Here is a 27,422-nt window from a genome sequence, read left to right as displayed (position 1 = left end):
CATTTGGTGTTCCAAACTCCCCAGTTCCAAAGCTGCTTTTCTTTAATAATAAAAATCTAGGGCTCGTTTATACATTGTTCCATATTATGTACAAGTAGCCCCTCAGTGATCTTTGAAATGTGAGCTTAATTGAAGTTTATGTGTTAATTTCAGGCTGACCTAATACATTTTGTGTTCTGTAGGAGCATATCCGCCTGCCCCAGTGTGGCTGCCTACAATAACAAAGCTCAGGCAGAAATAAAACTTCAGAATTGGCAAGCTGCCCTTCAGGACTGTGAGACCGTACTAAAAATGGACCCTGGTAATATAAAAGGTAAAATGAAATAATTATTTCTGAAAACATAGTGCTGGCACCATCCATTTAAAATGAATGGGATGTAACTGACGAAGTGCTCCAGTGTACCGTATATACTCGCGTATAAGCCGAGTTTTTCAGCCCAAAAAAAGGGCTGAAAACGCCGGCCTCGGCTTATACGCGGGTCAATACGGTAGAGGGGGGAGGGGGGAACTTACCGCCGTCACCGCCGCCATCGCCGCCAGGTCCGCGCACCTTTCCCCGGCCGGCAGCAGCCTTCCAGGGCCGGAGAGAGGCCCCTCCAGGCCCCTCCAGGCCGCGCCTCCGCCGCTGCCACGCCCGGGCCACTCCCAGCGGCCGGCAGCAGCCTTCCTGGGCCGGAGAGAGGCCCCTCCAGGCCCCTCCAGGCTGCGCCTCCGCCTCTGCCACGCCCGGGCCGCTCCCAGTGGCCGGCAGCAGCCTTCCTGGGCCGGAGAGAGGCCCCTCCAGGCCGCACCTCCGCCGCTGCCGCGCCCGGGCCGCTCCCAGCGGCCGGCAGCAGCCTTCCTGGGCCGGAGAGAGGCCCCTCCAGGCCCCTCCAGGCCGAGCCTCCGCCGCTGCCGCGCCCGGGCCGCTCCCAGCGGCCGGCAGCAGCCTTCCTGGGCCGGAGAGAGGCCCCTCCAGGCCCCTCCAGGCCGCGCCTCCGCCGCTGCCGCGCCCGGGCCGCTCCCAGCGGCCAGCAGCAGCCTTCTAGGGCCGGAGAGAGGCCCCTCCAGGCCCCTCCAGGCCGCGCCGCTGCCGCGCCCGGTCCACTCCCAGCAGCCAGCAGCAGCCTTCCAGGGCCAGAGAGAGGCCCCTCCAGGCCCCTCCAGGCCCCTCCAGGCAGCGCTGCCGCCGCTCCCTACAGCCGGCAGCAGCCTGGGGGGGCCTCCTGCAGGCACAGGAAGGCCGCTCCGCCGCCGCCGCCGATTCGCCGCGTCTCCTGGTGAGTAGGGGGTTCAGGGGATCTTCCCCCTCCCCCCCTTGGATGGCACTGGGGTTGGGGTGGGTTGGGCGGGCCCGGGAGGCCGGCGGGAGGGCGACCTGGGGCAGGGGCGACATCATCCCTGCACTCTAAAATGGCGGCCGCCATTTTAGAGCACAGCTTTACCAGAAAAGGGAATTTCTTATTGACCCTCGGCTTATACGCGGGTCAATAAGAAATTCCCTTTTCTGGCCTCAAGTTTGGGGGGGTCGGCTTATACTCGGGTCGGCTTATACCCGAGTATATACGGTAAGTGCTTTATGGAGTGCACCCTATTTTCGCAGCCATTGGTTAAGGCCATGTAACATCTCGGTCTTCAGAGTAAAAAAGGATCAAAAGTACTGTGGGAACAGCCAGTCCCAAATGTATTTGTTCTCCCTCCACTACAGTGGGGAACTTGTTTATGAGATACTGATTAAATACTCTTGCTGAGGGCTTTACGTACGTTTTTGTTGTTGAAAGAAGCCTGTGGCAGCCTAGTGCTTGTGGTGTACCAAGAGACACTTGAACCTTTCTCCACTACTCACCTACATTCACCACAAGAACTCATTCCTCTGAACGTCATGTAAGATCTGAGATACAAGCAAGCCATGAAAAGGTGGAGGAAAACTCTATGTAGAGAGCAAAAGTGTTCCCCTTCCAGTTATGGAAAAACACCTAGTGTTTGTGCAGGTTCCTACAGTCTAGGGCTAGGCAAGTGTGAACAGTTCTGAGAAGTTCCCACATGGCCTTTTCACCAGGAAGAGAAAGAGAAAGTAAATTATGCTTGTTATCTAAAAAAGGTTTGATCTCTTTCCTCTTCTTTTCCCACGCACTTTTGCACGCTCTCCCCTCCCCTTTTTCCCCCCTCTCCCAGGACAGATGATGTCATAAGTCATTTAACAAAAACATCTTTTCAAGTCTTCATGTGTACCATTCATTCATTCCTCAAAAATAATAACACTGTGCACATTTTTGCAGCTGTAATTACATATATTTTAGTGGGTTATACTTCAACACACCAATATCTTCACAGGTTGGGGGACCCTTGGGCCAAAGAAAATTGCTACCTCTGTGCCTTGTTGCAGTAGCTAATTCTAATTAATGATAATATTTTTTTTTACATTTCTATTGTATAGGTTGCTATGAAGGATTTATGTTCTATATAACTTAAAACAATGATAATTACATTACTGCACCCTTTCTTTATCCGCAGCTCTTATGCGCCGTGCCACAGTATACAAGAATCTACAGAATTACAGTGCAGCTGCAGAAGATTTGCAAAAAGTATTACATACTGAGCCCGAAAATGCTACAGCAAAGGTAAGTCTCAGTAGTTCATTTCATGGTTGTAGCATAAAATATGAATGTTTGTAAAATGTTATGTTACTTGTATCTGGAAGTACTGTATTTGTATATATTGTTCAGGCATAGGATACAATTACAGCCATAAGGGTCTCACTTTCACTTTGAGTGTACTAAATTCTCCCTTAAGTATGTTGTGCACACCAACCAACAAATCCCAAAGTAATTCCATTTATTTTGGTAGAACTGTCATAGAGTTAGTAGATTTTGAATTTCAACCTTAAAATAAACCCTCTTATTGGAAAACAAATGGTTTCCATTGACTGTTAAAGCAAATGGAACATATGTTTCTACTTGTAACTATGTCTCAAAGATCTTTGTAGGACTGACAGAAGTAAACAGCTCAGGGAAAGTGACTATACAGTTATGTTTCCAGATTTATCAGGTTTTGATCTGTTGATCAGTCAGAGTCTAAAAATTATTTATAATGTAACTTTATTCAAAATAATTTAACTTTATTTAACATTATTTAAATTTATTTAACTTTATTAAAATCTTTATTACAGTACCTTTAATGTAAACTTAAGCCTTCCTTCAGAAGAGAGGACGTTCATAGCATTTTGTTTTTCTCCTGTGCCCTTTCTAGTTCTTGACAATAAGATGGGGCAGGAAACAATGCATGCAATATTCTGAGTGCATAATAGATTTAAACAATGATATCATGAACTAAGATTTTTGTCTCGGTTCTTAGAGCTAATACAGAGCCTATCAGAGTACAAGAAAGATAGGATTTTCCCCCCAATGGGTATCACTTTATGCTTACATTTGAAGCTCATATACCATTCTGGCATCTGGCCTACCTGGTCTGGGTAAAGAGGTGATCGCTGTAGAATTCTTTACCATTCTAGTAAAACATTTACCACCCTGTATTTAAAAATCAAAGCCATGTAATTAAAACCTTCTGCTAATGGTAGAGTCTTCTACTGGTGTAACTTACTTCATGCGCCAGAGCAAGATGCCTTGTACTGGCAATAGGCTCTTTGCCTCAGTGAGACTCTGCAGTTAGCGGACTGAAATTTTTCAGTCCAATCCTTTGTACATTTCATTTTTACAGAAAATATTTTCTCGTGCCGCAGAAAAATCTCTCAGATATTGAGAAGACTCTGAAAGAACCCATATCTCAGAAACAGATCAAAGGAAAAAGAATACTTATACAAGACATAGAAGAATCAGAAGGTGTTGATGAACAAGGAGAAAATGCTGTAGACCATGAAAATGGAAGTGGAGATCGAAGTAATATTAACTTTTAATTGCTTTCTTTGGATCATGAAGTTGGCATCACCCAGTATGGTTAAGGGGTTGGAGCATCTGTCATATGAGGAAAGGCTGAAGAGTCTGGGACTTTTCAGTTTAGAAATAGATGACTAAGTGGGGGACATGATAGGGGTTTGTAAAATTATTCATGGGATAAAGAGGGTGAACAGAGAGAACATTTTTCTCCCTCTCCCAAAATACTAGAACTCAATGGCATCTGCTAAAGTTGTTGGGCAGTAGAATCAGGATGGACAAAAGGTAATACTGTTTTACTCAACAAGGGACTAAAATTTGGAATTTGCTGCCAAACAATATTGTGATGGCACAAGGCATAGGTGGCTTTAAAATGGGATGAGGCAGATTAATGGATGATAGGTTTATCAGCAGGTACTTGCCACAGTGACTAAAGGGAACTTCCACATTCAGAGATAGTAAACCTCTGAATACCAGTGCCAGGAGGCAACGTCAGGGGAAGGCCTCGGCCTCTATGCCCTATTGTTGTTGGCCCTCAAAAGTAACTGTTTGGTCACTGTGTGAGACAGGTTGCTGGACTAGATGGACCACTAGTCTGATCCAGCAGGGATGCTCTTATGTTATTCTCATTGGCCTGAACTTTGAGAACAAAACTTTAAGTCTTCTACAGTTCATCAAGCTTTCTTCCACTTACTGTTTAAGATACTTACTTATATTAGTAAACATACATCCTACAAGAACAAGAGAGCTGTTCTTTTCTTTCTCCAAGCAGTACTCTGTGATCACTGAAAAGCTGGTGCTGAGAATCAGGGGACACCTTTGTGGACAGATGGGGGGGCTGCAGTAAAGAGAACTGATGGGGTGAAGTCATCCCCCACTTCCGTTAGCAGAGGAAATTTAGCGGAGTAAGCATTCCGCTTTTTGAGAGGGAGGGGTGATTGCATCTGATTCCCATTTTTCACTATAACCTTCCTACGTCCTCAAGGGTCCCCTTACTCTCAGCATCAGCTATTTGGGGGACAAGGGGTAATCACAGGGGCTAGGGGAAAGTGAAAGAGTGGAATACCTGCCTTGGTGCTTGTAGGATCTAATCCATAATTTTTATCCATAATAAACAGTTTGCTATTTGTGTGTGCATACTCTCTCCTCACACCCTCAATTTTTCCCTTAAAAGGTTTTCCAAACAAAATCCCAAGCAGCTTCTTGAAGATAAATTTAAATAACAGTTTGGGGTTACTGTGGGACAGCTTCTAACGGGATGTATGGTGGGAAAATACCCCTTTTGATCATGATCTTATATTTTTGTTGAAAAATAATAAAAAGTAATGGTTTAAATTAAAAAATAGAATAGCAGTAAAATATCCTGGAATTACTTTGCCTTGCTAAGCTCAGAATATTCTGCAGAATTTGTTATTTGTGAAGGTGGCCCTGTATTTATCCTTTTACTGTTTTTTTTTCAAGATTTCTTTTTCTGCTCTTTAGAATTTTTATTTGCTGTTCTTTTCTGAGACAAACCATGTACTGTTTATTTGCTATACATTTGGCGTTTATTAATCTAGCACTTAAAACTCTGACTTTCAGATTGCTTACTTTGAAGTAGTCCTGTTAACTTTTTCAGTAGGTATCTTTATAGCTGAAGGATATCAATTTTATGTGCTTGAAAGTTGCACGCTGGACTAGTATCTGGGAGACCCAGGTTCGAATTCCCTCTCTGCCATGGAAGCTCAGTGGGACCTTGTGCCAGTCACACGCTTTCAGCCTAACCCACCCCACCAGGTTGTTGTGAGGATAAAACAGAGGACAGGAGAATGACAAAGGGAAGAAAGGTGGAGTGTAAGAGAAGTAAATAAAATAAATAAATGCTAGAAACTGTCGTGGTTAAGAGCAGTGGTTTGGAGTGGTGGACTCTGATCTGGAGAACCGGGTTTGATTCCCCACTCCTCCACATGAAGCCAGGTGGGTGACCTTGGGCTAGTCACAGCTCTCTTAGAGTTCTCTCAGCCCCAACTACTTCCCAGGGTGTCTGTTGTGGGGAGGAGAAGGGAAGGTGATTGTAAGTCAGTTTGATTCTTCCTTAAGTGGTAGAGAAAGTCAGCATATAAAAACCAACTCTTCTCCTCCTCCTCCTGATCTAAATGATAAGCTTAAAAAAAACTAGTTCTTTGGTGGACTTGAAACAATAGACTAAAAATGTGTGTGTGCATGTGTACCATTTTCAAAATATTTTTCAATATTTTCATACTGGTAATAATCATTTAATCTGGCTTGGCATGTAGTTGTGATTTGCTGCCTTACAGCAAGTCATGAACCAGCCCTTTAAATTGAACACAGCATTTAAAAGGTTAATTTCAAGGAGATTAGTATACCATTTAGAACAGGGCACAGTGAATTATTAAAAGGGGAATCTGATTTGACAGCATTGCATTCACGCTGTAGCATATTGTTTATACTTAATATTTTATGCTTGGCTACTGAGAATGCACATTTGTTTGGGGGTAAATTTGTTTCAGTAAGCTAGGGTGTCTTAAGAATCTGCTGATAGATTGTTTTAGTCCTCCCCTCTTTTGTTTTTACAATAGTTCCTTCCGATGATGCAGACTCTAACCTAGCCGATTAACTTCCTTATAGAAATTGCTGTGCCATTGGGAGGACAGGTCACAAGTGAGAAGACTGAAATGGGGAATGCGCAAAAGAAGTTCCCCAGCAAAGGAGATGGCTGTAAATCGGAATTCAAGGAAGCACAGAAAAACAGAGATCCTTCTGAAACGAGCACTAGAAAGGGCACACCGGAACAAAGGACGCCTAAAGTTTTGCGTGATCGTGGGGGTGAAGTAAATGGCTATCTAAGCAGTGGTAAAAATAATAGCGAAAACAGTAATGCTGTACCAAAGGATGTAGAATCTTCCTCAGCAGGAGAAAGGAGCTCCTCTCTGCTACCTCCTACTGCAGCTGCATTGAAAGCTGAAGGAAATGCGTTGTTTAAGAATGGGCAGTTTGGAGAGGCTATTCTCAAGTATTCAGAGGCAATTGAAAATGTCAGCGATTCAGGTGAGTCCAAAATCCTTAAGAGCAATTTTATGGTAACTTTAAAGGGTAATATGTGGACATATATATTATCTCCAGATTTTTTCCTGGAATGAACAAGCAGTTGTGAAAAATTATTTCTTATACATTGGTGAAGTAAAACAGCTGTTTCGTGTAGATTTCCAATCAACATGGTTGCACTTTAAAATAACACAATGTATTTATAGATTGTTGGTTGAAACAAAAGGTCCTTGAAGCTTTGCTTCATCAGCAGAACTGCATTACTGCAGTGTAACTTGTAACCCAAATAACGCTTTTTAAAAATATTAATAAAATTTGACTTCGGTAATCAATTTTAATTTTGTATAATTTTAGGAATCCAGAGTCCAGAGGATATAAGTATTTTGTATTCAAATAGAGCAGCATGTTACCTAAAAGAAGGCAACTGTGTTGACTGCATTCAGGACTGTAACAGGTAAATAGCACCCTTCTTGCAGGGAGGCATCACCCCCCCCCCATAATTATAGTAGTATTTTCACTGTGTTTTATTATTTAAATAGCTTGGAAGGTGTAACCTACTTTATGTGTTTTGTAAGAAGATGTTGCAAATCACTTCCTGGGTAAGGAGAGGAGGAGGACAGTTCATATTTCTTCAGTGAATATAAAATTTAAATAGGTTCTTTACACAACCAGTGACCATTTCTTATCAGTATTTCTGCATAAACTTTCCTTTGATAGCGGAACTTAGAATTGTGTGAAATCCAGAATATTACAAGTAGTTGCATCATAATTGCGACATGATTTCAAAGTTACATTGCAGTCCTTCCCCGAAACTGAGCCAAACATTAGTTTCTGACTGTGATGCAATATGGGGCATAGCAATGCCTTCCCTCCATTCTCTCTAGAATGTGCTGTTTTCAGTGTTACTGGCACTTCAAAAGTGTCTTCTGTTAATTATTTTTAACTGGTATCTGAGTTGAACTGCAGGAGTTTGAGATATATGGGAAAGCCACAGCTTTGCAGATGTTGTTTTCCTCATTTTAAAAATGACTGGATGGTAGATTCTAAGGGCCTTAGATTAGCATGTAAGATACGGAAGTTTCATCTGAATTAAGAAATGTTTTTCAGATCAAGATTTCTTAGTTCTCAAATTCTCTGTGTGAAGCATTCTTCATAATTAGATGGTGACTCCTTATGAGCTTTCAAGTGTCCTAGTTGTTTTAGATAACTGTTGTTAGTTTGGTCCCAGAGAACTAAATATTCAGAATAGCCATGACTGGGTTTGTGTTTTTTGGGGAGGGGGGCAACTTCTGTTTTGGTTTAGAAAGCTACCTGGTTTTTTAATTACAAAGAAATCTTCATCAAGATGAATGGACCGATAGTTTAATCTTCTTTGGAAATAAGATCCAAGTGTTTGGATTGGCCTTTGGGACTCAGGACTAAATCAGGAAAGGGTGTGTGTGGGGGGGAACGATTGTATGGAATAATGATAGTGTTCTGTTTGTCAGATTTTTGCTATCATTACCTGTCCCAAGCTTTCAGGATGGGGCAGACTGTAAACCTAAATAAGGTTGCAAATTTAGTTGAAAATGTGTTCAGTCCCTTCAGAGAGTGATCTGTTCATAAATCTTTTTTGCACATTGGAACATTCTGGTTTTCCTTTTCTTTCTACTTTAATACATAAAAACTCTGTCAGTAAAAATGTATTTTAATTTAATTAATGTGTACCCCACCTTTCTTCCCAATGGGGACCCAAAGTGGCTTAGATCGTCCTCCTGCCCACCATTTTATCCTCACAACAACCCTGCAAGGTAGGGTAGGCTGGTAGAATGTGCCTGGCCCAAGGTCACCCAGCGAGCTTCCATAGCACAAGTGGGGATTCAAACCCAGGTCTCCCGGATACTAGTCTGACACCCATAACCACTATACTACACTGGCTCTCAAAAGTGGCCTTTTGCATCATCATTCCCCAGCCTTCATCTGATTCCAACACCAACAACACTGCGAGGGTAGGTTCGGCTATGAGATTGTGACGGGCCCAGGGTCACCTGGCAGGCTTCCATTGTCCAGTGAGGGATTCAGACCCGGTCACCCCAAGTCCTAGTTCGATGCTCTGTCTAGCCACTACAATGCACCAAATCTGAACTGTGTTTGTACACATGATTTGCATTGTTTGGCTAATTGCTGTTATGAGAGAGACAGTGGAGGAAAGCTCTCTATTCCTGGGATCCACCTGTCACGGAGAGCCTGAAAGAGCAGAGCAAGGGCTGTGTGAAATTCTGCAGTTCTTTGAAAAGAATTCAGCGTTCTGAGAATCTCCATTCTTATGTAAGATAAATGGACTTTTTAAGTAGTGAAGATGGGATTGAAAGGTATGGACAGTGTTTGGTGACATCTTAGAAGAATGTGGCCTGTACAGGGAGCATTCAGGACTGAGGTTTGATTACCTTCAATATCTCTTTGCTCCTTATGACTAACATAGTATAAATTATGCAAAGTGAGCAAATATTTTCAAATATTCTTAATTTGCATATTTTATACGGAAATTGGGTTGCCTTGCTTATATCCTTAAGTGTTTAGGATTCTCAAAATGCTAGAAATGAACATCAAGTTATGATTATTAAAAGTGACAAATGCCTTTATTAGTAGCAACAGAGTTCATCATATATTTGGATACTTAACTGTGGACATTTAGAAGTCCTCTGTGGGATTCCTATACACCTTGAAATACGACAATGCATTTTGGAAGCCCTACTGCCTTTAAACATTTGCAGTTGAGGTAGATTGCAAGGAGACAACTGATAGCCTTAATCAGCTAGGTATGTTTTCATATGTACTGAATGTTCTGCAGACACAACTATACTAGAAGGTACATACACAGGTAGTACTTAAGCAGAATAAGCATTAATCCTCTGTGGTGCTCCTCGGTTACTAAGTATCACTGGCTTAAATCTGTTCCTTGGCCATCTGATTAATAGGCTTTTCAGAACACTGCCTGGATACAAGAAGCATGTAATAATAATAGTCCACATAAACAAACCAATCCTGTTCCCCCCCTTCAGTTTTATTTTAAAATAGATCCATGATAAAAATCTGAGACGTGCCATAGACATGTTTATAAGTATGCCAATAGGGGCAACATATTTTTTGGTGCTGCTGTCTTCTTTAGCCTTGTTCTACTAATGGATTCTGGCCGTTTTTCTTTAGAGCACTGGACCTTCATCCGTATTCTCTCAAACCCCTTCTGCGTCGAGCAATGGCCTACGAGTCCCTGGAACGATACAGGCAGGCATATGTGGATTACAAGACATTATTGCAAATAGATAGTGGGATCCAGGCAGCAAATGACAGTGTTAACAGGTAAGTATTTCTAAAATTAATATAAGACAGTAATGTAACATTATGATTTGTGATATGCCTTTGCAGTGACTGCTACACTGATCTACATCTAAACATTTATTACTTGTGCAAATAATTTGTAAATTATTCATAAAATAATTTGACTCTTTGCTTTCTTTGTTCATCTTCACTCATTTTCCTTTTCCCCAAACTTATTTGTAATTATTGTAAAGATACTTGGAGCAGAGGCCATGTTGTATCTGTATCTGTACAATTTCTAGCATTTGGTTGACAGTAAACAAATATATACTAAACAAATATAATAACCACTGCTGTACTTAGTTGACTCAGTAGATGTGATTGCTTATACAGTCATTCTGTTTGTTATTGCAAGACTTCCTTGCATTCCTTTGATGAATGAATATATATTGTTTTTCAAGGTGCTAGGACTGCTCTTGAGCCTTTCCCTATTTCTTTGGAGTACTTTGTTCAAGAATAAGACTAGTTGTGGATCAAACCTGTATAGGATTAGTTGTACCAGGAACAATAAGTTTGATTTCACTTCACTATTCCATGTCAGAACTGGCAGGCTGTGCTAGGAAAATTTCCTTACCCAAGTTTGTACTTGATCATTGCTATTTGCATAAGAATAAAAATAATTTCTAATGGGTTGGAATTCGGTAGCCATATTCTGTGGGAGTTGCTTCCTTTTTGAATTGCTAATCCTGATATCAATGAGAGCCAGCGTGGTGTAGCGGTTAAGAGCAGCGGACTCTAATCTGGAGAACCAGGTTTTATTCCCCTGTCCTCCACATGAAGCCTGCTGGATGACGTAAGGCCAGTCACAGTTCTCTCAAAACTCTCTTAGCCCACGCAGAGGCAGGCAGTGGCAAACCACCTCTGAACATCTCTTACCTTGAAAACCCTACAGGGCCACCATAAATCAGCTGTGACTTGACAGCACTTTCCACCACCACATATTAAGATATTGTTTGTTACAAGGCTTTAAATGCTCCTAATCCAGAAAGTTAGAAGAGACCACAGATCATATGAGCAAAACTTCTGGTTAATGGTAGTACCAAAGGCTCGCTAACTTCCTCCAAAATCAGCCCACATAAACCAGACAGCGATGCACCATAAACGGAGCAAATGAGAAGTGCGTCCTTTTGTAGAGCAAATCGCTTCCAGTAACCCAAGAGAGAAAGCTGAGTTACATATATCAGGAAAGACCTCTTTCCTGAACTATTTCCAGATGCTAGGTTGGATCCTGCCTACCACCAGCAAAAGCATGGATCTTTGTTGTATTCTCTGCCCCAAGTGGTTCCTTCTGACCCCCACAAAATAGATCCCCAGGGCTGTGAGACCTGCATGAATTAATAAGGTTGAGGAGTGGGGGCTGCAGTGGAGAGGAGGAAGATGGCAAAATTGCCCTTCCTTCCTATTCTGGCAGTAGAGCTCTACTGTTAATCTACACAGATCCCTCATCCCCAGGAACATACTTTCCAGGAGTTGGAAAAGACAACAAGAGTAGAAGGGAACATGAAGAAAAAGAAGAGTTTGTTTTTATACCCTGCTTTTCTCTACCTTTTTAAGGAGAATCAAACGCAGTCTACAATCTCCTTCCCTTCCTCTCCCCACAACAGGCACCTTGTGAGGTAGATGAGGCTGAGAGAGTTCAAAGAGAACTGTGGCTGGCCCAAGGTCACCCAGCTGGCTTCACATGGAAGAGTGGGGAATCAAACCCGGTTCTCCAGATTAGAGCCGGCCACTCCTAACCACTACACCAGACCTACTTTCCTTTCTCTGGTGATAGTTAGGATCCAACCCATTTGTCTTAAATTTAAGCTTACTTCATGCTTTTTGTTTCTGCCAACAATGAATGCTTTGGTCATAAGCAAAAAGCACAGCTGCCGCACAACATCCGTATGTTTCCCTAGTGTGGAAGTAACCCCTGCACCTCTGGTGTAAGTTTATGAGGGGGCCGGAGCCTTTGGGCCTATTGAGGGGGCTGAACATCAGTGCTGTGAAATGTACATTTGACAGTAATTCAATATAGCTTTATACTCCAAATAAGATGATCTCTTGATGTCTTGTGAGACGAGTGTTCAAGACAGGCTATCAGTTACTGACCGTGCCATTTTAAGTGCTGGTTGTCCTGAAGACTAAATGTGCATAATATGCTTCTTTGCCCGCAGTGAAAGCCTGATATTACTGTCGGGCCCTGTGTTTGTTTAGATATTTTTATCCCACTTTCCTCCCCAATGGGGTCCCAAAGCGGCTTACAGCATCATTCTCCCCACCTCCATTTTATTCTCACAACAAGTACCCTGTGAGGTAGTTTAGGCATTGAGCCGAGCTTCCATGGCCAAGTGGGGATTTGAACCTGGGCCTCCCAGATCTTCGTCTGACGTGCTATCAACTACAACATACTGGTGACCCCAGCCAATATTTCAGTGAACCGTCACATTGAAATAGTTCCCCTCTGCAACTGGATTAAATTAATGCCCTTCCTCCACCAGTAAATGTGTGCTGTCCATTGAAAACTTGATGTGATTTATCCTCCTGCTTCTCTTATTTATTTACATTATTTCTAGTCTGCTTTTCTTGCTGGGACTCGAGGCGGAATACTCAGTTTAAACTGGTTATGCCAGTTTTGTGGCTACAGAAAATCTGGGGGGAAATGTTCATTTAAAATATCAGTGCAGTTTTCAAACTATGCAATTGGTTCTCATAAGAGGGAACTCGCTCCATGCTGCTATAGTGTTTCTTTTCTATCACATGTTCATATTACATATGAATCCCATAAGTGGCGTGTTCCTTCTTGATCTTCCATCTATAATTAGCCATCTTTTTTAATGCATGCTTTAAGTTTTGTAAAATATATTGCTGTCAAGATAGCCATAGTTTTAAAACACCTAAGGGTTTTTATGAGAAACACTTGAGGTTTGTGTTTTAAACTTTGGAAATAAATCATGTGTGCTACACTTCAATTTTACCTTATATTTATTATATTGCAACATGCATAATCTAATATTCAATAGTTCTTGTGGGTTATCCGGGCTGTGTAACCGTGGTCTGGGTATTTTCTTTCCTGACGTTTCGCCAGCAGCTGTGGCAGGCATCTTCAGAGGAGCAACACTGAAGATCAGGAAAGAAAATACCAAGACCACGGTTACACAGCCCGGATAACCCACAAGAACCAATGAACTCTGACCGTGAAAGCCTTCGACAGTATTTTAATATTCAATAATTTATGCATTTTGCTGCCGTACACTGACTTTTTAACTTGTAGAATTATAGTAAGCCACACAGAACTGTAGTTAGTGTATTAGGACAGGCCTGGGCTGGCTTTAGAAATTCTAGAGTTTTACTGGTATGTTAGATCCAAAAGCACTTGGAACAGAAGAGTATGTTTGGGATCCAGCCCCACGATTTTGTGTTAACCCAATGTATGTTAAATATACCAAGTGATAATGCCTGTTCAGTCTCTGAGCAGTTGAGGCATAACTAGTTTGTATGAACTAATGACTAAACCCTAAGAGTGTGTTTACTGGACAGTGTTGTTTTTTACAGTGAGTAGTTCAACAGTGGAAACTACCTAGGGAGGTGGTGAGCTCCCCCTCACTGGCAAGCAGCGGCTTGTCAGGGATACTCTAGGCTAATCCTGCATTGAGCAGGGTGTTGGATTAGATGGCCTGTATGGCCCTTTCCAATTCTATGATTCTGTGGGCCCTATCAAGGTTTATCTAGACCAACAATTCCTATCAGGAGTGTGAGACAACAGATGCTCCCCAAGAAACTGACCTACTGTAGGTTCACTGATGGGAAACTTCCTACCAAACTTCTGGTTTAAGCAATTTGTTCCTCCTTTAGCATCAAAGATTAACAGTGCATTCCTGAACGGAATACCTGTGCCGGGCTGAGGAGGCAACGTGGCTGCGCTGCCTCCAAAGGAGATTTTGGCCCCGCCAAAGCCTCCTCCCGGCACAAAAAATCCATGCAACCCTCATAGGTGGCGTATCTCTACAAAAATAAAAAGGGGTGTTCCCTGCTCAAAAAAGCTTTGGAGGCTGCCTAAAGGCGGCCCCGCCCCCAGGCCGGCACTGGATCGGCCCGGGAATGCCTCCTGGGATGCCGTTACACCCCGGGAATTCCTCCCAGAACGCCAACACGGCTTTTGCCAGATTCGGACGCTGCCAGAAGGCCCCGTTGGCGTCCTGGGGTGGCAGTGCCATGGCAGGGGACAGCAACCGGCATCCGGGCCTTCCCACCAGCGTTGGGGCCACAAATGCTGGCGTAAGCTGCCCATATGCCGGCGTGGAGCCCCGGACACGGGCGCAGGCCCTTCCCAGCCTCCTAAAGGACTTTTGTCCTGGACGCCAGCGCAGGTCAGGAATGCACTGTAAGAGTATCTTTTGTGTTTTAAAAGCATTATGAAGTGTTGGTCTGGTTGGTTTGATAATTAGAGAGACATGCAATATTGATGCCCATTGATTTTTGGAAAGTGCATAGTGTTTTTTTTTACTCTTGCCTTAAGATATCAAGGTAAATGGTGAACATTTTAATGTAACATTCATTATGAGAAGGGATACCTTTTATCTGTGTTATGCCACATCGTATGGAACCAGGTGAATTTTGTCACATGAAATAGCCTGAAACTAGCACGGCACGCAAACTTCCTGTGCTTTTTCCCTTGCATATAGACACTTTCAAATTTGTCTTCTGCTTGCTTGCTCAGTTCTTTAAGGCTGCTTCTGTTGTGTTAAATTCTAAACACTATGACCTTTTCCCCCTCTCTAGGCCTTATTTATGCTTTTTGCTTCACTGCTTATTCCTGCTTCCTTCCTGACAATCCATCTCCTTATTTCAGCAGCTTCTTCCTCCTCCACCTGCTGGTAATTCATTTTCCACTTGCAAAGTATTTGTTTCTGGAGTATGTGGAATAGAACTGAAATATATGAATCCTGGGGCTTGGAGAAAATCTCCTTTTAGGGGCTGAATTGGTTTCCTTTAATACCACTGAGTTCCTTTAAATGACTCCGGTGAAATCATCCCAGCAATGCAAAATGAAAAGGGAGTTTGAATATCTTTGTGTTGATTCATGCAACACCTGAGTGTTACTCCAGTGATGTATGTTTAAAGGAATCATGTGAGTTGGGGTGACTGTTGTGGTTCCTTCCTTACTAACACTAGCCCCGGAAGGGATGACATTGCTTGGTTAATACTTGAAGGGTGGGGTAAAGGATGTCTTGGCTGTTGTTGTAGTAATGTGCACTACCCAAAAAGAAAGCTTTTAGGTTGATTATCTAGCCTGTGACATCTCTCTGTCCAGCTCTTGTCTTCTTAGAAAGATTACTGAATTGGTGTTCAAAATTGTCCCCTCCAGGACAATTGCGTGTTTGAGATTTAGCAGAGTTGTAGTACTGAGTTTGTGGCCTTGGTTGGTGATTAGGGTTACCAGCTCCAGGTTGGGAGTTTCCTGGAGATTTTGGGGGGTGGAGGCTGAGGAGGGTGGGGTTTGGGAAGGGAGGGACTTCAGTGGAGTATAATGCCATGGAGTCCACCTTCCAAAGTGGTCAAAGGGGACCCCCTCCATTTGTTTCCACCAGTGGAAGAGCTGGTTGTATACAACCCTTTGTGACCAACTGAGAATCCACATTATGCCTGTACCTCAGGTGAGATTGGACTTGGAATTGCACATTCCCTTCACTGTGTGGATAAATCAGTTTTAAACTGGGATATCTCACATTTACTTGAATCTGGAATCTCTATGATCCTTCATGGCTATAAAGAAATGTACTCATAAGGGTTAGGGGGTGAATGCAGTTGTGCTACTGAAATCTGAAGTAGACTAAACTGAAGTAATAATGTTCTTTGGGCCCTGTAACATGAAGGGAATAATAATACCTGGCTAAGGGGTTTCATCTTAGGTGACTGGAAAGCTGAATCTGGAACAAAAGAACTGTGGCCCGTCTCCGGGAATGTGTCAACTCAGTGCTTCAAATGTTTTCCATAGTCTGCCGGGTACAATTAAATGTGACTAGTTAAATCCTAAACTTGGATCCTATGTACTAAAACAAGAACCCCATGCCTTATGAGTATTAAGATGAACTCTGAGCTGACTTGTAACAGATAGCAAGCATGGCTGCTTCTTCCCTAAGTGGTTTGCCAAAGCACAAGCATGACTGTACATTGGAAGCATGACATTAAGGTGGAATGCTGTGTAAGAGATTCTTCAGAATATAATAGTTGTTTTTCCCTCTACTGGGTAACCAGTAAATAGACATGTTGTTGTGACATGGCTACATTCCAATATCATGATGAACCACAGATATTGTGAGACTCTAGTTCCTCCCTAGTTCAATATGTATGTGTTCTTGGCATAGCCTACCACACAAGTTGGTTGTTAAGATAAAATGGAGAAGCAGAGTACTGTAAGCTGCTTTAGGGTCACCACTGGGGAGAAAGTTGGGGTAGCAATAATATTATCATGCTTTGATTAAGTTCCAGTTTAACATGATGTATGAATGCAAGCTATAAAATAAACCGGTTTGCTGCTTGGTGCTGAACTGGGATTCTCAACCACATGCCTGGCTCATTACGTGCAGTTTGTACTAACTGTGGTTTGTTATGAAACCTGAGTGCAGAAATCCCAGTTTGTTCAGCAGCTGCACCCCACTTAGTCTCCTTCATGCAAAGGGAAAAGAACAAACCAACAGCTCCAGCTTTCTCAGGGTACTCCCTCCTTACTTCTGCCTTCTATGTTCTTTCCTTTTTCCAGTGGTGGCTCACCAAGCAGAAATGTGCTTCAGTCTGACAAAGCACAATTTAATTTTGGCTAATTATAGGAGCCCCATGGTGCAGAGTGTTAAGCTGCAGTACTGCAGTCAAAAGCTCTGCTCGCGACCTGAGTTCGATCACGACAAAAGTCGGTTTCAGGTAGCCAGCTCAAGGTTGACTCAGCTTTCCATCCTTCCGAGGTTGGTAAAATGAGTACCCAGCTTGCTGGGGGTAAAGTGTAGATGACTGTGGAAGGCAATGGCAAACCATCCCGTAAACAAAGTCTGCCTAGTAAACGTCGGGATGTGACGTCACCCCATGGGTCAGTAATGGCCCGATGCTTGCACTGGGGACTACCTTTGCCTTTTGCAATTATAGCCCAGGCCACACTTGCAAACTTCCTTCTGACCAGAACTTCAAACTCTGTTTTAGTGCTGACTTATATTTCATTTTTAAAAAGTCAATGCAGATGTAGCACAAACTTTAGTTACCACTTTCTTCCAGACTTGGAAGGGAGAGGAAAATGTTGACCTGAGAAGGGAGAAGTAGCCCAAGTGGTAATGGTTTGCCTGAGGCAGGAGACCTTTAAGGGGTTTGGATGGTCAAGAGCTACATTTGAGTCCAGTAGCACTTTAGAGATTTTCAGGGTATAAGCTTTTGAGAGTCAAAGCTCCCTTCGTCAGATATAAGACTCAAATCTAGCTCTTCTGCTTCAGACCAACATGGCCACCCTCCTGAAACTATCTCACAGAGGCAAGATATTTTCTGTCATGGTATTATTGAAATGATCTTTTTCACATGCCTGGAAATGAAGGATGCCTTGTGTTTTAATTAAAAGAAATGTCCCTTTCATCCCATTTCACTGCATTGATGTCATTCTTGATGCCAAGAAAATTGAAATATTTCTATTTTGGAGGGGTCAGATCAACATTGTAGTGCTGTTATTACATTACAAGAATACGAGCAGCACATGTTTTTCTTTCCTTTCTTAATTAGCATTTGGAAATTTCCTGGCATGCTCTCTCTGCCCTGCTTCTCCCAAACAATAGGAGGGCAATTAGTCCATTTCAGCGTAGATGACCTCCATGGGGACACCCAGTCCCTTCTAGAAATTGGCAGTACCAAAGGATCGAAGCATTACGTTATTTTGAAGCAGTACTGTTTTATTAAGTGTAATATCACACGATTCTTAAGCGATACTCTTGTGCCCCCCAAAATAAAAAGGTGGGCAGAGTACCATCACGGTATCATGACAACAACATAAGGGTGTGCATGCGTGATGCAATCCACATCTGATATGAAAGGGAAAACACAGCTAACAAAGTTGAAAAAACCAATTACCTTGTGCCATGTGGAATCTCTGTTGCAAACACGAATTGAGTAACAATCACACCCGCAAATTGACCACCACAGAAAACCCACCTTGTGTGTCATCAGCCCAAAGAGTGGAAATGTGAGGGATTTTTTTGAAGAATGGGATATACATTTAATAAAGACCATAACAGGCCCTTTGAAAACTTGGAACTGCTATTTTAAATTAAATCTTGTTATTTTAATTTGCTTTCCTTGGGAATAATTATGTACTTAATTTACTGAGGACTTTTTAAAAGATGTGATTCATATCTTTGGAAATACTTGTTTTTCTCTCTAGGATAACAAGAACGTTAATAGACCAAGATGGTCCAAGTTGGAGAGAGAAGCTATCCCCGATACCAGTTGTTCCTGTTTCTGCTCAGTTACACCAGTGGGATGGAGGAAACTTTGTTTCACAGACAAAACAAAACAAAATGGCACCCAGGCATGAAGATCAAAAACCACAGATTTCTAGTATGTGTAATGAATCTTAGTGTATATCAGTAGTATAGCAGACGCACTATTTTTTTAAAAAAGAATTAGGCTTATTATCATTATAAATAATATTAAGAGAGCCATGTGGCATAGTGGTTAGAGTCCTAAATCAGGATCCAGGAGACCCAGGTTTGAATCCCCACTCTTCCATGGAAACTCATTGGGTGACCGTGGGCCAGTTGCACACTCTCAACCTAATCTATCTCACAGGGTTGTTGTGAGGATAAAATGGAGAGGAAAGCAATGTATACCACTTTGGGTCCCCGTTGTGGAGAAAGGTGGGATATAAATTAAGTAAAACAAATACATTTTAGAATATTGGACATTATCCGAAGAGCTGTTTCCATGTGACCTCTGGAGTATGTGTGCATGTACCAGATGTTTAAGTTTTCCATCCTCTGCAGCTGCTTGTAACCCCCCCCCCTCCCCTAAAAGCCATTCCAAAAGTCAGGAGACCTGGAGGCCTCTAGCAGAATCCAAGGAGCTTCATTCAGAAGCAGTAATTGGGAAAACATCATTATGTACACAGAAGTCCTTGAATATGCATACAGTATTCATGGATCATATCTATTATTTGGAATGAAATAGTCAAGTGATAAAATATTTTCCATATTCCATTCAGTAAGAGCTCCAGTTTTCATCTTGGCTGACAGTAGAAAACTATTTGCATGGCCATGTTAATGCAATTCATTGTATGGATTGTCCTATTGAAAAATGTGACCGTTGGAAGAGAGATTCCCAAGGAATTAAGATACATCTACTCCATGAAATCCGTTCTTGCTTTCTTAATGCTACAGAAATAGTGCAAGAATTTATTCTCTGCGCCAGGTTGCTGATAGTGAATCCTTTCTATCCTTTTTTTGGGAAACAGGTGAAAAGGTAGAAGAGATGTTCAAAACTCTTAAGAATAAAGGGAATGAATTTGTGAAGAAGGGTAGATACGAAGAAGCATTGACAAAGTACAATGAGTGTATGGAATTAAATTCTAAGGAATGTACCGTCTACACTAACAGGTAAGAGGGGATCTACAACTATGCCTGCTTTGCAAGCTATCCAATTTCATGAAAAAAATAAGAGCATGCCTTTGATTTTTAGTAGAAACTAGATTATATTTAAGACTATTGATGGTTGTGAGCGAGAGCTGCTTCTTAATGGGGCATGAAAAGATGAACAATTTCTTCTGCAGCAAAGGTCTATGCTAGTGTTGTTTTTCCATTCTGGTGAAAGTTGGAGCTGATTGATCCTATTTAGGATCTAATGTGGGGCTCCAACTAGCATGGCCCTCATACGCACAAAAGCACAATGTTAGAATCCGCTCAGGGATTCTGCGAGTGTTTCATTGTGTTCTTATGCAGCTCTGTTTTTGACTATTCTGTCTTAGAGCCCTCTGTTACTTGAAGCTGTCTCGATATGAAGAGGCCAGAAAGGACTGTGATTATGTTCTCCGCATGGATGACTCCAACATAAAAGCTTTGTATAGGAGAGCTCTGGCATACAAAGGACTACAGGTAAGGAAAGACCGCAGCCTGGCTATCATTAATTTGCAGGTATTCAATTTAATAGCAATAATACAGGGTGTGGGGGGTAAGAGCAATATGAAAAACCTTAATCACAAGCATTAACTACAATTTAGTGATAAGTGTATGTTCCTGTTGCTTGAAGAAATAGATGGGGCATGAAAGTTAATGCTGGTTTGGGAGCACCCAACATGGGACTTGGATACCAACCAAATGGGTCAGTTCGGGAGTATCAAGGTTGACAGCAGTATGTTACTACCACACCTCATACTCCAGCATAGTGTAGTGGTTACAGGCGGTGAACTCTAATCTGGAGAACGGGTTTGATTTCCCACTCCTTCACATGAGTGGCAGACTCTAATCTGGTGAACCAGATTAGTTTCCCCGCTCCTCCATATGAAGCCAGCTAGGTGACCTAGGGCTAGTCACAGTTCTCTCAGAACTCTCAGCCCCACCTCTCTCACAAGGTGCCTGTTGTGGGGAGAGAAAGGGCAGGCAATTGTGAGCCAGTTTGAGACTCCTTGAAGGTAGAGAAAATCGGGGTATAAAAACCTACTCTTCTTTTTCTCCATATGGCAAGGAGGTCTGACAGCAGATGATCACTCCAAACTTGGTAGATAAAAAAAGGTGTCACTAACTAGCAAGTTCAGAAGTGGTTAACAGGCCCTGTGACACCTGCAAATGCTCCCTCAGAGGCTGGGAGAAAAGGGGGGCAGGGCAATGGCAGGAGGAGACCTTAGCGGGGAGGTTAAACTGGACTGGCTGCCTTTGAAGAGTTTGTCTGGCAGCAGAAGACTGGAAGTAGGCTACTTTGGACAACGTCTTCAGCATTTTTGTGTGAACATGATTTCTGAGATTTCACTTAGAGCCGATCTGAGTTATTGCCTGAAAAATGAGTACCCCCTACAAAACAACAACACATACATTTGCCCCATTTATTTTGTACCCGTTCACAGTAATGGTATTCCCCCTTCCTTCTGCTTCTATGGTGCTGTTTTAACTTTTTACTGATTACATGATTGTAGCGAGTTAAAGGTCTTGTAACGAGTGAGATATGACAGTGCAGTTTAGCCAGTCAGATTTGCCTGTTGTGTTGGCGAAGAAGGTGAATAAAGCCACAGCCTTGTGGGAGGGAGGGAGAAATTGGGCCTTCCTGCGACCTGGGTAGATCAGGCAATTTTTGTCTTGCTGAGCTGTGCCAGATTCCATGCCTTCCCTCAATAGTGCAATGGAAGTTAAAGAATGCATCCTCACATTACCTGGGCAATGTAAGGCATCTGTAGCTGACCTTGGGATAAATACCGTGAAGTATATATAAGAACAAGCAGGGCGGGGGGTGGATCCCATTTTTTTAATCTCTCTTCCCTCACTGGGCCACCTGCTCACCAGACATCCCACTCACCTGTAGAGCGACCATCAATGCTTGCCAGTCTCACTTGGCAGTGGTGGCGATGAGGGGGGCAATTCCAGCTCCCCCCTTCCCCATCCACCTTCCGCCATGTGCTTTGCCTGCTCTCCCCTCCTCCTGTCTGCCCTCCTGTCTGGTATAAGCAGCAGCAGCTCCAATGCTGACACATGCAACAGTGGCTGTGGCTCTGGCTCTCTCTCTCTCCCTCTCCCTCTCCTCCCCCCCCCCCCTCTCCCTCTGGCTTATGTCGCAGCAGCAGTTCCTGCTTCACAATCCTCCCCAGACCACCCTGTAAGGGAATGCTCTGTTATGTTGTGTGTAAGCAAAGATAACGTTCTTCTCTTTGGGAGAGGGTTGAATTTTCCTGCAGATTTGGGCAGTGAGGGGGTCCCCCAGGTTTGCAGAAGAATGCCCCTATCTGAACCTGGCCCCATTCTCTGTCAGTCTGCATGAGGTCAAGTTCAGCATTAGATATAGGATATGCTTCCCCCTTTAGTCAAACATAAAATAACACGTCGAATGATGCTGTTTGTACCATGTTCTTAATGTCAGTCATGAGAAGAACTGGAGGAATAAAAATCATATGGTTGCTCTGTGTTCCACACTGTATCCCTGCTGAATCTTCTTGTCTCTGTGTAAACAGTTGCTCCAGCCTTTATTGTGCTTCAGTTTCCATACTGCTGCATTCCTGAGGAGGTACTGGCAGGATGCTCGGTAAACCACCCTCCATGTTTCCCAGTGACCTGAGCTGAGAACTGTGTATTTATAGGATTTCAGGGGCCTTGCAGAGGAGACCAATAGGCATTGTTTTGCTCACTCGTTCCTGACTGCCGGAAGCCTGGATAGGAGTTCCATCTCTCACCACCCTAGTGGATTTCTAAGAATGTAAGAATTTCCCTGCAGGATCACATCACAACTTATTATCAGGAAAGATACAATCCCAGTTCTTACTACCAAAGTCCTGCTGTCACACAGTTCTCTGTGTATTTGTGGAGATAGTGAGATTTCAAACTCATTCAGTTTTGATGACCAATAATTTTCCTACTTTCAGAACTACAAAGCTAGTATTGATGATCTGAATAAAGTTCTTCTAAAAGATCAAAATATTGATGAAGCAAAGAAGGAGCTACAGGAAACAACCCAGTTGCTTAAATTGAAAGGTGAAGGTACAGACAACAATCAGCAAAAGCAAAGGAAAAAAATCGAAATCCAAGAGGTATTCCTTGTTTTTGTTGTTTTAAACCTACATGGGTGTGAACAGTTTGAGATTCAGAGCACTACATGAAAGTTTTAAAAAGTACTCTGAACTGGGATAATAGGTCCCAAATGCTATTTGATGACTTACTCAGCTTTTAAGTTGCTAGATCTGGGAGTTGTTGATCTGATACTTTGGGGATCCCTTTTGGACAAATCAGTGTGGAGCTGTGATTCTCAACAGTCTGCATTTTGGTGGATCATATTTTAGAACTTCTGATTTTAGTGTTCCATTAAGAGAAATTTTTTTTGTATTGCTACAATACTGTAGTATCAGCCTATTTATTATCCCATGCTATATATATATTGTATCCAAGCTCCTGTATATGGAGCAAATAAACTTATAGAAGTCAGTCTTCTCTAGATCTGTTGGATACACTCTGCAACAGTATGCTGTATAAGAAGAGGAAATTTGCCAAAATCTCCACATATGTACCCCAAACCATGGAAATGTCTCATTATATCATGACTGAGAAGCAATGTGAGTCAGCCCAAAGGAAAGAAAACTATGACGTAACTTGAGACATTTCTGTGGTTGGATATTTACACACACACACACAATTGTATAGGCTAGGTCCACGTACATCTAAGTATAGAAACTATTGATGGAATGTGAAAATAGAGAGCCTGGACTTGGTCCAGATAAAAGAGTTCAGCAGAAGGCTTTTGTGCCTGTTATTGGGCAGCAGGTTATTGGTATGTGATGGAAGTCGAGAGCAGAGTCCCTGATCAGCTGTTGAGCAGGATGGGAGCTGGGAACAAGGCCCTATGGGATGAGTAGTGTTTCACCCTCTGTGGCTCCCCTCATAGCACATTAGTGCAATGGTCAGCTTCTGAGGGAATTCCCTCACTATGCTAAGCTACTGTTGACACTACAAATACTGCATCCCTGTTCCAGGTTCTTAAGATGTTGCTTAATGTGAGGATTTTTTCCTGTCCCCTGTAACATCTTTTTGTGCTTCTGCTCCAGCCTGTTTGCACATGCCAACAGAAGTAATCTTGAAGTTGACTTCGTTTTTGCCATAACTTCTCTGATTTCTAAAGGGTAGAGAAGCAGAGACATTTGGGGTGGGGGAGCAGAGCGGGAAGCCAAGTGCGCGTGTTTGCTTTCAGTTTACACAAGCAGGGACCTCTCTTTCCCCTGCGATCCCCCTTGTGGATAGTCAGTCTAGTTACACAGCGCATTTAAGGGAAATGAGATGTTAGGAAAAAGTTAAATCGGGACCCTGCGCAAATCAACGGGGTCACTTCAAAGTTCGAATGTACATTTGGTACTTCAAATTCAGCTTAGAAAAAACACACAAAGCAAATAAAATGATTGGCGGAAGGAGAGGGGAGGGAGGACGGGAGGAGACAGGCAACGCAGTGGGGGTTGCCAATGGAGTGGTGGACAAAGGAAGCGCCTTCAGCTTGTCTGCACCCAAAAATGATTGGAGTAAAGAAACACGTTTTTTGAAATGGAGTAAAGAAATATATGTTTGTCAAAAACACGATGATTAAACACTTGGAAAACATTTCTGAGACCAAACGGAGGAAATGGTGTGGACACAAAAAGATAAGACATTTCATTAAATGTTACAAATAATTAGTGTGGAAATCCCCTAAATATTGGCTTGGTTGTGATGAGGTATTAAACCAGGGCACAATTTCCTATTGTGTCTTCTTGCTCAGCTGGCATCCATTTCATTAGGGCTTATGGTGGAGCAATTCTCATGGACGGTGTTCACAGTTATGAAATGTTACGTGTTACTTACATATGGCTAACAATGAGTTTGTGGTTGTTCCTTGTAAAGGTGAATGAGTGTGAAGAAGAGGAAACCCAGACCTGTGCTTCAGAGAACACTGCAGTTAACAACCACAGGTCAAAGGGAGAGCTTGAAATGACAATGCCACCGAAAACCCCAGAAAAGCTGATAATTTCTACGCCGTCAAATGCCTATGAGTTTGGCCAGATGATAAATGCTGCGAATGCTAATAAGGACATCACTGCCTGTGCAGAGCTCTTGACAGCTATTGAACCAAAAGATTTGCCAATGCTGCTGAGCAACAAACTCGAAGGAGACAATTTCCTATTATTTATCCAAGCTCTGCAATCTGATGCATTTTGCCAAGACCCTGGGCTGATTTATCAGCACCTCCTTTACCTGAGCAAAGCTGAAAGGTTTAAGGTGAGCAACTATTTCTTCAGTTTAATGTTTTTTCTGAAAATGTACCAGTAAAAAGTTAATGAAATGCCTGCGAATGCTAGCAGTCACTAGAAAATGCTATTTATAAGTGCTGATGTCTCAAAAATGTTTTTTTTTTCCTTTTCAGCTGGTGCTGAAACTTCTTAGTAAGAATGCAGTGGAGCAGGTTCAGCAGCTGTTTGAATCTCTTTCCAAAGAGCAAAATGAACAATTTTCTTTACACGATCTGGAAAGCCTTAAAAGAAACTTTGAACTTTAAAGCAACTTCATTTTGGAACTGCCTCTTGCATGCATTCCTTTGATGCCTGTAGGATGGGCATATAAACTATGCAGATCTGCATGGGGTAAAATAAATTTCACTTAAAACGAGTATGCTGGAATATTTTTTTTTACAGTTCATGCACATTGAAAATCTGTTCTTCCATCTTATGATAGTATTTATTTTTATCTTACTGATAAAATAAATATCTTACATGTGCATGTTTTTATACTTATGGGCTGTTCATTCAGTCAGGAAAAATTAATGGTTCAATAGATAAGACCCTGAGTATATTTGAGGGGAAGAAGCATGTGAACCAGGATGGGGCAGGAGATGATACCATTCAGTGAAGTGAACAGCCCCTAACAATGTAGCTCCTATGCATACATTGATCTAATAATCGGAATATTCTCAACTACATTAAAATGTATTGAGGAAGGCTGTATATGGCCGCCCATTTGTTAATACGTTTTTGGTCATATTGCTTTGTTCTCGTGATACAGAAGAACCTTCGAAAGAACTTGCTTCTCAGAAACCACTTTTAATATGCAGTTCAGTGAGAAAAAAGTATCCTGGACAAGCCCCATTGGCATGAATGGGCATTCTGTGTTGCTTCCATTTTACTGGTACTTCTGTGGAAACCCCATTCCCAAAGCGCTGTGCGCATAGGCTTCGCTTTTTTTGTTTCTTGAAGCTAACCTGTCTGTGTGCATCTAGCTGCAGTGCAGATGGAACCACCCTTTTCTTCTGCCCGCCACTAGTGCGTTTGCGCGGGCACTCCCACCCAGCTCCTGTTGAGTGTGCTGCTACGTCATCTTTAGAGGACAAAACTGACTTGTTTATTCTCGTCCTGTATCAGTGCTGCTATCTGATATAAATGCAGTAATGTGTTTGAGAGGTCTGGACATGTACAGCTACATCAGCCTTTTGGGGGAGGAGTTGTAGCACGGGATAGTTTGACCCATGTTACAGCCAAGCTACGTGCAAGGACTGTTTTACTTGTCCGGATGTACGAAGACCCTTTCCTTGCTGCCTGTGCAATTCTGGCGAACGGCAGAGTTGAGAAGCAGAACACACTAAGTCATTAAATGTTTTGAAGTAATAGAACATTTTAAAACAAACTGGAAAATAATAATTTATTATTAGTGTGCATATCACATTTTATTATGGCAGGGGTTGCTCAGGTATTTGCACAATTTTGAAGGTGGTATAATTTATCAGTGGCTATTTTTCCTTTAACAAAGAATAAAAAATGTTATGTTCTGTTTAGGTTACGAGCTTACCTACTTGTAGTTCTTTTCCTATTTAAAAATAAAGATATTTGGCATATTATGTGTGTTATTCAGTAGTTCGGGGAAAGTCCTTTTGGTTTCATTTGTTTAGTCATAACATATTTATTTCTCACTGTATTAAATTAACTCACTTTGCAATGCTCTGACACATGCCAGTTCAGCTCAGTCTTCCCCAGTTGTGATCACCGATGTTTGCCTGTGCTTCAGCTGTTCACAATTGATCATGTGGAATTGTCTTTTTGCAGAACACACTGCTTTCCTATAACTTCTTCTGATCCAACACTACCATTACTTCCCTGTCTGCTATTTGTTGCCCTGTACACAAAATATTTATACACTGCAGTTAATGACTTACAGTTGTGAGGGGTCAGCCTGTCTCTCTCATTACTTTCCGGAGTCAGTGATAGTTAACGGTAAAAGGCAAGTGAACTGTCTGGATTGGGATCTGATTGTATATGTGCATTCTCCCACAGCCTCATAGGAATTGTAGTTTTTTTACCCCTATATATTAGCTAAAGACTTGTTAAACCTTATTTGGCTAACAAAAGAGATGTTTCTGAGCTGTGGTGCTTTCAATCCCAACAGAAGTTGGTTTCAGGTAGCCGGCTCAAGGTTGACTCAGCCTTCCAAGTTCGGTAAAATGAGT

General features: G+C 42.4%; 1 protein-coding gene across 1 annotated transcript in view; it reads left to right on the top strand.

The window, feature by feature from the left end:
• Positions 1-25,581, top strand: part of SPAG1 (sperm associated antigen 1) — a 32,706-nt gene extending 7,125 nt beyond the window's left edge. Inside the window, exons 7-18 of the mRNA XM_056854113.1 lie at positions 183-313; positions 2,494-2,600; positions 3,719-3,875; positions 6,498-6,917; positions 7,269-7,368; positions 10,101-10,253; positions 18,664-18,839; positions 19,732-19,873; positions 20,242-20,368; positions 22,837-23,001; positions 24,833-25,207; positions 25,353-25,581. Of these exons, the coding sequence (XP_056710091.1) occupies positions 183-313; positions 2,494-2,600; positions 3,719-3,875; positions 6,498-6,917; positions 7,269-7,368; positions 10,101-10,253; positions 18,664-18,839; positions 19,732-19,873; positions 20,242-20,368; positions 22,837-23,001; positions 24,833-25,207; positions 25,353-25,484 (2,185 nt within the window). The 3' untranslated portion in view covers positions 25,485-25,581. The remainder of the gene's footprint in view (positions 1-182; positions 314-2,493; positions 2,601-3,718; positions 3,876-6,497; positions 6,918-7,268; positions 7,369-10,100; positions 10,254-18,663; positions 18,840-19,731; positions 19,874-20,241; positions 20,369-22,836; positions 23,002-24,832; positions 25,208-25,352) is intronic.
• The last annotated feature ends 1,841 nt before the right edge of the window (positions 25,582-27,422 follow it).

The sequence above is a fragment of the Euleptes europaea genome, chromosome 8 (assembly GCF_029931775.1).
Source record: "Euleptes europaea isolate rEulEur1 chromosome 8, rEulEur1.hap1, whole genome shotgun sequence".
Taxonomy (NCBI): domain Eukaryota; kingdom Metazoa; phylum Chordata; class Lepidosauria; order Squamata; family Sphaerodactylidae; genus Euleptes; species Euleptes europaea.
The sequence above is the reverse complement of the archived record's forward strand: the minus strand, read 5'-3'. Positions and strand labels throughout refer to the sequence as shown.